This window comes from Bactrocera neohumeralis, chromosome 6, assembly GCF_024586455.1.
Source record: "Bactrocera neohumeralis isolate Rockhampton chromosome 6, APGP_CSIRO_Bneo_wtdbg2-racon-allhic-juicebox.fasta_v2, whole genome shotgun sequence".
Taxonomy (NCBI): Eukaryota; Metazoa; Arthropoda; class Insecta; order Diptera; family Tephritidae; genus Bactrocera; species Bactrocera neohumeralis.
The window spans coordinates 12898622-12911462 of NC_065923.1; the positions used below are offsets into that span (position 1 = coordinate 12898622).

At 35.9% G+C, this 12841-nt stretch overlaps 1 protein-coding gene across 1 annotated transcript; it reads left to right on the forward strand.

The window, feature by feature from the left end:
• The first annotated feature begins 404 nt into the window (after positions 1-404).
• Positions 405-1211, forward strand: LOC126762483 (uncharacterized). Its single transcript, XM_050479259.1, has 2 exons — positions 405-495; positions 570-1211. Exons 1-2 carry the CDS (start codon positions 442-444, stop codon positions 1134-1136), a joined length of 621 nt encoding a protein of 206 aa, XP_050335216.1. The 5' UTR covers positions 405-441; the 3' UTR covers positions 1137-1211.
• The last annotated feature ends 11630 nt before the right edge of the window (positions 1212-12841 follow it).

The following is a 12841-nucleotide window of genomic DNA, read 5'->3' on the forward strand; positions in this document are numbered from 1 at the left end:
ATACAGTTTAAAAAAGAATTTTAAGGCTAGACATAAATATAATGATAAGATCCACGATAAATATTTTTTGACATTAAAAATCTTGTAAAAATAATTTGTTGTTTTTTTTGCGATTATATTTGTGGCAAGCAAATGTTTTCTTATGCAAACAATTTTTGGCCGCAATTAAGCACACAAACTTAACGGATTTTCGATTTTGCGATAGTCGACAATTTTCTTCATTAATCTTCACAATTTTCGTAAACACAACACATTGCCGGCAAAGCAGTTGTTCGACCAAATTTGGTGATAACGATACTATTATCATTTTACAGTTAAGCGGCATTTAATCCAACAACTATGTTTTTGTGTCTTTCGTTCGTTGACATTGACATTATAAAAGCGCACGATAGCCTTAACGAATTTCAGTCACAACTTTTACTACCAAACAAACCTATCACAATGAAGTTAGCTGTGCTTGCGCTCGCCTTCGTCCTGTGCTTGGCATACGCCACGGTGAGTACTACCAAATTTACTTATGTACTTGACATAGTCAATCATTGAAAATTTTGATATCCCTTTTTCCGCAGGCCGATATCGATTACTCGGTGGAGGATAATGAAATAGCGGAGTTCGCTCCTTTGGGTCTCGCCGATGAACTTGGCGATGCGGATACATTCAGCGTGTTCGGTATATTATGGTTTACTCTTACTGCCAGTTTGCGTACTCTCAAAGGTGTCAATTGCACCATACGCCGTGTGATGAGCATACGCGATGAAGGCGTTAATTTCCTCAATGCCTTCAAGGACTGTAACACTGCCGCTTTGAAGGACCTGAACGCTGTGATTAATCAAGTACAAGCTGTGGTGAACACCTGCAATGATATTATCCATTTGAACAGCAATGTTTGCAAAAATGGCGCTCTGGATGATCAGACTGATGCCAAGAAGAATACTCCTATCGTCTGTTTCTTTAAGTTATTGGGTAAAATGCTGACGCTGAAGGGTCAGATTGGTAAGACGATTACCTTGTCGAAGAAGTTGTCATCCACACCGGGCGCCTATGGCACTTGCAATATGTCGGCAGTGAGCGATTTGGTTTCGGTATTCACACAATTCCCGTCTTACGTGAAGACTTGCTCGAAGTTGAAGAATTAAATGGTGAATTTTTTGTTCGCTGTAAATTTTGATAGGACGAAGAATAAATTGAAATCGCTTTAAGTTGCATAAAAATTTTGTGGAAGTTTCTACTGGAATGATTAGGATCGTAGATTTTCTTCGAATATCAATACTTTACCGATTTAATTTTTAATAATAGGATAATATATCGAACTCGTTCCAAAAATTTCACTTCAAAACATTTAGTCAATTTCATTTTATTTTCAAGTGCAATTTTTTATTGTGTAAAACATTTTATGAGATTATAATTTAGTCATCTTTCGGCCAAGATATTCCAAGACTCCACGGTCATAAAATTCTTGATCCTGATTCAAGTGGCTTTTGACGTACTGATTTGCGGTGAGGCCTCTCCCATCCAAACAATTATTCAGAGACAGAGATATAATTTTCAAGAATACGGTGGAGCACACTCCATTCAAGGTGACCAAAAGCTTTTGTCGTGTCACCAAATTTGTATGAGGTCTCGCATTTTCCTGGTTGATCGCTACACCTTTATATTTTTGTCAGCAACTCAAGTTTCGTCGCTAGTAACAAAGCGCTTCAAAAATATATCACTTCTTTGACGTTTGATAAGCAAATCACAGTCGTTAATGCGACGAAGAAAATTTCGTTCTTTAAAAACATGAGGACTCATATGATGAGTCTCGAAAGTAACTCGTTTTATGTGCTTATGAAGAGTCGGGTTAGACAAACTTAACCTTTCAAAAATCTTTTGTGTTATTATTCAGTGATTTGCATCGACCAACGACACATCGGCTTCGAGAGTGCTCCCAGGACTTCAGATCAAAATTGCCGGAGCGATATTTTGCATACACATCACATAATTTTCGTCTTGCTTGAACTACATTTTTACACTTCTGATAGTAAAACAGTAAGATATGCCAAAAATATTGTTTTCGACCTTTCATCTTCCATACAACACGTAACCCGTTCAAAAAAATGTAAAAAAAATTGTACAAACAAGCCTTACCATCTATCAGCTATTGTAACTGTAAAACGGTTAAGTGTTAAGTTGGCTGCGAAAAAATTCTATAAAATAATATGCAATTACTCTATTGAATAGCTTTTCATTTCCATCAATACAATATAAGTCAAAGGTAGGTAGACACCCTTCCTTAAGTTCATTTGTATTTTTATTATGCTTTAAATTCTACTTAAATTCACGAAATCACCCAAAGTAAGTGCATTTCATATGAACTGAACACACATTGTAGTGGAAGCTTAGGTGGAAGGTATATGAAATATCGTAATTGTCGGAAGCATACATACACTACCTCAAACATACTACATATATCTATTTATTACTGCATTTGTATATTTAACAGTAAGCGCTTTGAGTTACCCAATAACCATCATAATTTTCGGCAACAACGGAAACGGAAATAAAATCAAGCACAAATGCAATAATACAATTTTATGACATTTCACAAATGCCATTTACTATAAATGTGTCCACGTATGTATGTACACTTTCACAAATATTTAGGCACATCTGTACTACTTCGTCAATATATGTAGGTCTGAAGAAGTAGTACACATGATACATATTTACAAATAGTTTTGAGAGCAACCAGCAGGAATAATTTGCACCAACTCAACAATTTTCAATATGAAAGCGCCCAATTCTTATGAGGTTTATTGTTCAAGCTGAAAAATATTAAGAGATGCATAGTCTTGAGCGTATTTTGAGCTAAAATATTTAATTTTTGAATATAAAGATTAAATTTATGCAAAATTAAATATTTTCGAAAATTTACAAATAGTTTAGAGTGCCCAGCAGGAATAATATGCACCAATTCAACAGTTTTCGTTATAAATGCGCACAAATGTAGGCCACAATTCATTTGCGGTTTACTGTTTAAGCTGAAAAATATTTTGAGACGCATAGTTTTGGGCGCATTTTGAGCTTAAATATTTAATTTTTGAATATAAAGATTAAATTTATGCAAAATCAAATATTTTCGAAAATTTACAAATAGTTTAGAGTGCCCAGCAGGAATAATATGCACCAATTCAACAGTTTTCGGTATAAATGCGCCCAAATGTAGGCGACAATTCATTTGCGGTTTATTGTTCAAGCTGGAAAATATTTTGAGACGCATAGTTTTGGACGCATTTTGAGCAAAAATATTTAATTTTTGAATATAAAGATTAAATTTATGCAAAATTGAATATTTTCGGACATTTTCTCTTAATTGAGAAATCAACAAATAGAGATGCAATTAACACCAAAACTTGAACGCGTATAACATCATAGATTTTTCCTGCAAGGTATGTATGTAAAGTAAGCTGACAAGGAGCTTTGGTGTGATAGCATAAAGTCAGGTTATTTATATTATGTATAAACACGTTTCGAATAATCAACGTATAAACACACATGCACATATAAGGTATGTGTGTATTAGTATATTGAGGTCCATGGCTCATAAACAAAAGAACATTCATAGATAATCATAACGTTGAATAGAAGTATGTAGTACCCGTGTGTAATTCATATGAAGGCAATTTATATAAACACTCATATAAATTATGGAATACAGGGTGAGTCAGAAGAAATTTTTACATCTTGCGCCTATGAGTATGCATTCCAGGGTCCTGGTTGCCTACATTTTAGCGGAGTGATACAAAATTGTTTGTGGTTTTGAGTAACTTTAAAATTCCAACATTTTTTGGAATATAATTCCATATTTTTTTATAATTTTTCTAAGATTTTTGAGATTGAAAGAGAATTTGTTCGAGTTTGAAACTCCTTTTTTTCTTAAATGTAAGAAACCAGGAAGATTACAAAGCCAAACTGGATATTATGACTATTTTTATAATATTATTGAAATCGTTTATCTGATTTTTGATCATTGTCTGGCTTTCATCGCATGATAATCTACAGTACTTTAACTGAAAAATCTCTATATATAGAATACAAGTATATCTACAGAACATAGTTAAAGCTTCTATGCTTAGGCATCCACAAATGTTTACTATATAGTAGGGCATATAATGTTTAAGGTTAATCTCGAGAAAGCTCGCAAGTTTCAGTGATAACAGTTGCGGAAAAATGCAAACCATATTTTTCTGACTGCCTCACAAACTAAATACCTGTTCAACATAGTTTCGACACACCCTGTTTAACTAAGGCCATAAACGATTGCGCTTTGACTTTAAGAAATCGACAGGTAGCCAGTAAATGTAGTGACAATAAACGAGCGGACGAGCAGAGATAAACACAGTCTTAAACATACATACAAACGTAACGCCTGTTTATGGCGAAATATCAAAGGTGAACTTGTGAATTGCGCAAACGACTGCTTAGGGGAGTGTGGTGGGCAGCAAAATGATTTACTGGCGAGAGCAGAACAATTGTGAATTGCCATAATTTCATTATTATATTTCTGTGTGGTACATCTTCTCACACATACGAATATGGTAGGTATACATATATTTGGTGAAGGAACCGAAAAATTACCATTAGAAATAAATGAAAAACTCATACAGGCATATGAAAAGTAAGGTTGGGTTCTGTTTCGTTCGGAATCGAGTATTTAAGACCAACATATGTAGCTCTTGAACTCAGTTTATGCGAAGAGATGATGACTTTAGATTTGCGCAATCTCTGTGATTTCGAAGACCAACGCCTGAAAGTTAATAATCCAAGTTTTCGGTTCAAAAACGTCTATAAGAGTTACTTCTCTAGCATCTCACTTTGAATCTAGTATTGGAAGTCGGCAGTAGTATATAGTAGTATATGTTATTCTCGTTCGCCATAACCTCCAGTTTAAGACTTTCTCTGCATGAAAAAATGTTCTAATTGGAGACTTTTTAAACTATAATATTCTAGAAAAGAGATGATTCGATATTATATTAAGGTAGTTCAAAAGAATAATTTATTTCAAAAAACGGTGTTTAAGATTAGTTGAAAAAAGTACTAAATATTTAGTAGAGAAACGATTTCAAAGTTCTTCCTCCTAGTAAACGCCAAATAATCCGGAAACTCGAGTTTTTTGGCTAGTTGTCAGTAGGCTTGAATAAAATGGATGCTAAGTGTCAATCAGGCAGCTGTCAGATTACACTTATCCGAAGGGTTGTCAGATCACTGCCAAGCAATTTCTTCAAAACATTGGAATAATTAGCGCAAAAGCTAACCCATTGTAAAAATATTGCAACTCATAAGGCCTTTGCGTAAGAAAGGGATAAAAGATCACACCTACACAACAGTTTCGGTTAGAATTGTAAAATCGCTCTAACGAAACTCATAGAATCATTAGACTCTTTAGAAACTTTAACAGAAATATCTGGTAGCGCTGTTGGTTAACTAACCGGTGATTTAACCGTTAGCTGGCATAGAAGTTGTCAGAACGGTTACCAGAAGGCTATCAGATATCTGCTGTCAAAACAGTTTAACACATAATTTATACCAATGACCGCTTTTAGACGACTTTTGTTCGATAATATATGCTCACAGATAGTTTATTATGACAGTTGGCTCCTGTCTAATGACTATCAAAGGCAGCGCTATGATCCCAACCTACTCGAAATATAAAGCGTTTTATTGTCCTTAGAGTACAAAACCGTTCCACCTGAGATCTGAGGAACACAAGGTGACTTGAGATCGATAAAAATCCAAACTGGTTTTATGACCCATTCATGGACCCAAAAATACAAGTTGAACTCGGGTGTAGAATTGCAAGAAATAGTCTATTTGTTTAACGACAAATTATTCGCAGTAACAACAACAACGCCCACGACAAATGTGATAAAAAGCCCAAACAAGTCAACCAACGCCCACAAATGTGACACATCACACACAAGAACTGCACAGGCTCATCAACGAATTTTGTGTCTGATTGTTCACAATGAATTTGGACAATCGTCATGGCTTTGATGCGCTGTGTTTTTCTCCCTGCCACTTTTTATCACTGCCGGTCTTCGCTTCAGCTATTTGATTGTCCTTTGTCGCTGCAACTTTTCAACTTATTGCCATTTCAGTCGTCATGAGTCCTTAATAGCCCACGCAAGCGGGGAGTGTGCAGCGTGAGGGGGCGAGAAAGCTGGTCAATTGGTTGGATTGTGGCATGAGGAATGCAATAAACGAAACTCACAGTTAACTTATTTATGTTTTACGAATTTTCTCCCCAATAACTCGATAGATAACTCAATTGTAGGCACATTTACGAATTGCTGCAATGATTGAGCGTGCATATGTGTGTGTGTATCTAATAGTGGACACCCACATTTGTGTATGTATGTCTGTGTGTAATCTGCAGGTGTTCATTCAACTTGTCTTGCCGAGAGTTGAAGTCTTTTGCTAGACAACTGCGTCCAACTACGCTTCGTTGACCAGAAAACAACAAAAGCAATAACAACAACAACGTCTACGTTAGTCGCAACGGTGGCTACCAAAAATATAACAACAACAACAACAACAAACTTTTTCGCAGAATGATAAGCTGCATAATATGTACTTCTAACAGTTTACAAGTACCTACTTCGTTGCATGCAACAAAATGTGGCAAGTGCAGCACACTTGAGTGTATGCATTTTGTGTACTGTATTTTTTAGTTGCAATTATCGGTCTCTTGTTGTTGCATGCTCTCATGTATACTTCAACTACACTCTCCTCGTGTGTTATGTTGTTGTTATTATTATTGCTTTGCTATTATTATTATTGTACCTTTGTGCAATCGAAAAGCTTGCCACTACCATCATGCCACATTCGCTTGCTTCATTGTTGGCTGCGAGCAAATCGAATTGTAAGCACTTTATGGTTGTTTGCTTTGTTGTGATTGATATTTGTTGTTGGTGTGTGTGTTGTTGCATTTATTTTTCTGCAATTGTACACATTGTTGTTGATTGTTAAGTTTTGTGTTTGGTTTATTGGCAAAGGTATAAGACTTAAAACTGATTGAACGGCACACGCTGGCATGACATGAAGCCGGCTGAGCGGGTTTTGACACGCGTGTTGACGGTAAGAGGGGCGTGTGATCAAATACTTATGTATAGATAGATAAACTCAAGCCATGGATAGTAATTCAGTGAAGGGAGCATGGTCGGGCTACTCCATAAGCTGGAACAAAGCTTTCAAGCTTAACATGAGTATAGAAATATACTTGGATTTGAATGGGTTCCAAAGTTCTCTAAGGTGCAATGTAATGAACTCTTTATTTAATTAGCTAATAAAGAGTCTCGGGTATTTGGAACCGATATAGAGTTCATCATGGGACCAGAATCAAAAGAAAATCTTGTCTAAGATATTGCGTAGAAAATCGCAAGTTATTCAGTTCTGTAAAAAATTCAAACACTTTCAGAAATCAGAAATAGAAATTAGACTTTAGAAGAAAGAATATAGTTTTTACTTTTCCTACCAGGTGCTTCCAGTAGTAAGCATGAAAGTTGATGTACCGCCTGATTCCTCGAACTTACTTAAGTTATGCGGCCCAAACCGCAAAGAGTATGAACTACAAGTTAAGCCATCAGTTTAGGAACCTGCTTGCTAAATATTGCATATAAGATTTCGTAGAACGTTTGAATGAACGATTAAAATGTTAATTTTGACCTGATAAGTCTAGAATTGATGAAATATATAAAAAGCGTTAAGTGGTACATGAGTTTGCGAGTTTCAAAAAATCATCTGAGTAAATTCTATAACACCTCTAGAGTTTTCAAGTTGATCTGAGTAATAGTAGTTCTGGAACCTTTAAGAAGCCTTTCTAATAAAATATTTAAAAATTGTTACAAAAGGGCATTTTTTACTCAAGGAAACCCTTGTAATCCCTTAACACAATTTGAAAATACCATTTAGTTAGACTTGGCAGGTTGGAACACGCCGTCGTCGATTTGTCGTTATTAAAACAAGCTCTGACATTCCTTAAATTAAGAAAAGGAGTTTATTCTATGCCGATTTTTCGTCCGAAATTATAATTCGCTTAACACTTAAACGTCTTTTTGAAATAATATGGACAATCTGCTTAGTTAACTTGGTTAAGGATTTCTCCGAGCTGCTAAATGCTATAAGAGGTTTCAGATAGCGCAAAAGAGTGTCGTACCATTTCTACAATCTAATGTTGGAGAAGATAATCGGAGAATTGGATAAATCAAGGAAAAAATTGTGGTGATAAACCAGAACAAGAAGCAAGCTCATCTAGTAATAATTAAGAGAATTCTAGTCTTGTATTTCGTCGTTATAATGGCCAGAAAGAGAGTGAAAATACTTAATATGAGCTTTATCATAGTGGACTATTTTGAACTGAGTGTGAAAAGATAGTAGTAGTGAAGCAAATACAACTACAGATGAGGCGGATCTTGGCGGTCTGGGTGAAGGAATTTACAGTTTAAATACTAAGCTCTGAAAGATTTCATTATCATAGCAGTAGAAAAAGTTTTGCTCTCGCTTTGTTGAAAAAATCAAGTGGAGAAGGACTGCAAGATTTCAGTTTGTGTTTCGAATTTGCAGGAGCTTGTGAGGCGAAGAAACATCTCTTATGGGGTGATAGGGATGGACAACATCACTTCGTGCTTTACAGTTGCAATCAGGTAGAAGAAGAATTTCCTATTTTTTAATAACGTGTTCAACTTTGTCTTTGTATTAAAGAATAAAGAATAATAATATAGCTTTAGCACGAGTAGTTTATAGATCGAATGAGAGGTGTGGATAGGTCGAGTCATCCATGCAACTTTTTTTATGACGATAACATCGAAAAAGTTAAAGAAATCGTAGATTGATAATAGAATACATCAACATCCCTTATGGATCGACTCAACACTTTTAGGTTAATGTTTTGTATATGAAGCGTGGCAATGCTAGACTCGTACCAAAAGTTCTGAATCTTTTACAAAACGACTTCAAGTAAATGACGCAAAAGAGATGGTTGGCAACAAAGCTGAGGATTCTTAACTCATCGAATGCAACATTACTGGCGACGGGACAAGGGTTTATGAAAAGCGAAACTGTCCAAGGCAGCGAAGGCCACCCCAGCCGAGGCTTTTAACTAGCGTATGGAACAATTTTCATTAACTGTTATACTTGTATTGGCTGAGGAGCGATAATAAAGTTTTATATTCAAATACGTGAAAATGTAGTATTTTTTGTCAGTCTGGGTCAACATTGTTACATACAAACGATATATATTTGTAGATTTATGTATACATACATTTATATTCTCATATTTCTGGAAGACAATTTATCTGCAACAGTCCGTCGATAGGCAATTAATGCACAAATTGCATTTTTTCCGACAGACTCACGAAATTACATATCAATGCACACATACAAACATATGGTATGTGCTCTTATGCATATAAATATGCAAATCAAATGAAAAATCTCGTCTGCTCCGAATTTTCATTCAATTTTGTCTACCCGCTTACTTACATACATACATATATACATACGTATATGCATATATGTTTATATGTATAAAGAGCCATTTATGTATGAGCACATGCGAGTAAATTGAAAATGGAAATTATTACAATTGCTACAACAACAACAAGAGCAAAAATGTCGGCATGTGAGAGTAAGCAACAAGTGTCTGTACATTTGTTGGTATATGTTGTTGTTGTTGTTATTGTTGTTGTACATATCAGCTGCGAACGCTGAACAAGCGAGATATGAACATTACTCGCCTGTGTTGTTGTTGTTGTGCTTGCGCGACCGCCCGTTGATGAAAAAGCTCCGATCGGACCGGACAAATGACCACTTCACGTACGTCAACGTAATCACATTACGAGCGCGAAATATGAATTGCAGAGCGATGACAAAAACAACAACTCTCAATTATAATAAAAACGAAAAACAACAATTAAAAAATAGCTATAATAAATAAGCGAAAGTAAAAAATAAATTAACAGAAATCTACAACATACAACAACAACAAAAACAAATTCACTGTAGGCATTGCAATTGGAAAAGGGCGCAGCTAACTGTACACCCACGCACACACACCCAGCACACCGGTCGGCCAACTGCTCTCCATCATTCAGGCCGCATGTCTGTCCAACCGTTGGGCCACTTATAATTGCGTGCACATTTGTGTGTGTGTGTGTGTGTGTGCAATCGTTATTAGTTGTTGGCTTAGATGTCGCCGCTTTGGCTTTGCAATGGTTGTTGTTGGCCGCTGACGGCGAGCGTGTTAATTAGATTTCATAATAAAAATGTTGCCTGCAAGCGCCAGCAATTGGAACAGGATTGCGGGCCATGAAGAGTGCGGGGTACTGCTCGTATTTTAATTTCCGTTCGAGCCGGCACAGCGGAAATGGGCATAAAAATGCTATTTTGTTTTTCTTCAAGTGTTAAAAGGCAGTAAAATTTTGTTACATTCTTGTTGTTGTATGCTCTAGTGATTACTAGAATGAAGCAAAAAATCGCATAAAAAAGTTGAGCGTTTTATTGCTTTATTGCCAGGCCGAAGGATTTTTTAATAAAAAAATGTTGAATAATAAATTTTTTAAGTTTTTAGTGAAATGGTTTTGCAATGATTATTAAATTTAGTTAAAAAAAAATAATTAAAATAAAAAAGTTATAATCATTAATTTTTCATAAAAATATTTTCTGGCATAAAACTATTTTTTCGGTTACTGTAAGTACTTCATTATTCTTTCTTTTAGATAACCCGTTATTACACAACAGTCCTAAAGAGTCATGGATGAATGTATGTAGTTATAAGTAACAGAGGGCAAAGAGTTTCCAAGAGCAAAATAGAGTACCATGATAACTACTTGAGAAATAGTAAAAAAGGGAAAACGCTAACTTCGAAGTTATAATACCCTTCACAGGTTCATTTCTTATAGCTTAAAAGGGTAGGTAAGGTAAGGATCTTTACCTTAATTTGATCAGTTTACGTGGAAGCTATAGGCTATAATGATTCGATCTGAGCAATTCTCTCGGAGATTGTACCGTTGCCGTGGAAAATAATATATGCCAAGCTTTGGAGGTTACAGCTTCGTTTTGAACAATAATCTGTATAAAATTTTATCAAGATATCTTGTCAAATGAAAAAGTTTTCCAAGAAATTGATTTGAGTGGTTTAGTTTGTATGGCAGCCAAGGACTTCGCGATTCTGACAAATGAGTGCAACGTGAGGAGAAAAAGACGTGAGTAAAATATCAGATAAATATCTTAAAAACTAAGAGACTAGTTCGCTTATATACGTATAGACGAACATATTCATTGATATAAAAGGTGATCTATTTCGTGGTTCCCTACTTTTTTAAAGAAAAAACATAGAAACTTCAAATTCAATGCGGAATATTTATTATCATTCTTTGTCATTTAGATTTTGAAGTTTATCTCTTTTAAATGTTGGCCGCGGTTGCATTTCAGATGGTCTATCCGTTGAGTCCAATGTTCGATGACTCGTTCAGACATGTCGCGGGTAACTGGCTAATGACACACGTGATGCTTTGCTCTAAGACCTGTATTGAAGCGGGATTGTCCGCATAGACTTTAGACTTTACATAACCCAACAGGAAAAAGTCTAATGATGAAATATCACACGATCTTGGTGGCCAATCCACCGGCCCAACACGTGAAAATTATCTGCTCACCGAAGTGTGCTCTCAGTAAATCCAATAATTAATGCGATGTGTGGGAAGTGGCGCTGTCTTGTTGAAACCAAATGTAGTGGATATCTCGAGCTTCAATCTCAGGTATAAAATAGTCGGTTATCATGGCGCGATAACTATCTCTTCAGGTTGCTCTACGTTCTAAATGCGGCAATTTTGCTTGTTTACATTGCCCATTGAGCCAGAAATACATAAGTTCCATCGCTGAACCAAAATTTGGCTCGAAAACATCGAATCTTCTTGGAACTTTTCAAGAGACCATCGAGCGAATCGATGTCGCTGAGGAAGGTTCAGCGGCTTCTGTTCTTACACAAGCTGTATTTTGTACACTTTCAATTTAAGATCTCGAAGTAAAATCCGCCAAGTCGTTCCATACGTCAGTCCGAGTTTTTGCGAACGGCGCCGAATCTACTCACCACGGTCTTCGTGTACTAACTCAGTTACGGCTGCTGTATTTTCTTCACTGCGTGCTGGTCTATTCAGTCGAATATTATCCAATAAGGAATGCTGGGTCTCACGATTGGTGATGGTGTTGCGAAGAGTATGCGCAGTAGACCGATTATGTTGACAATAAGTTGACGGGAATTTTCGCAATAAAGTTGAACGATTTGTAAACGTTGTTCAGCCGTAAGTCTTGCTATGATGAAATGCTAAACAATACTGAACAAAAATAACATGACGGCTTGATACGATTCCCGCGTGAACTGTCAAAAAATGCTATTGAAAAAGTAACTTTATTTGGATCACCCGTTATACATATGCTTTACACGGTCTGCGACGTTTCTTACTGGGTATTACGAACTTCATGGTATAATTAATGTAACCTTTTCAGGTTATAAGAAAACCGGTATTGCAAAACCAGTGCATTTTAAACGACTTACGAGATTATATAAGACGTTGGAGATTAAATGATGTGGGGCTTTATAGATGACTGCATGTTTATTAAAGTGGGTCCTTTTGGCGGGGACTGAAAAAATGGAAAAATCGCACATGCGGAAAATGTTTGCGGTTCATTATGATATATTAAATTACTCTTTTTTTATGCCAGAAAATAAAAAAAATCTGAAAAATCGGTTGTCTGGGATATAGTTATATGTTATAGTTGTCTGATGTGGATGTTTCCGACAAAT

Excerpts from the sequence above, each read along its gene's own strand:
- LOC126762483 (XM_050479259.1), top strand. The coding sequence starts at position 442 with ATGAAGTTAGCTGTGCTTGCGCTCGCCTTCGTCCTGTGCTTGGCATAC. Across the intron at positions 496-569 it reads TGTGCTTGGCATACGCCACG|GCCGATATCGATTACTCGGT; the intron begins GTGAGTACTACC and ends CTTTTTCCGCAG.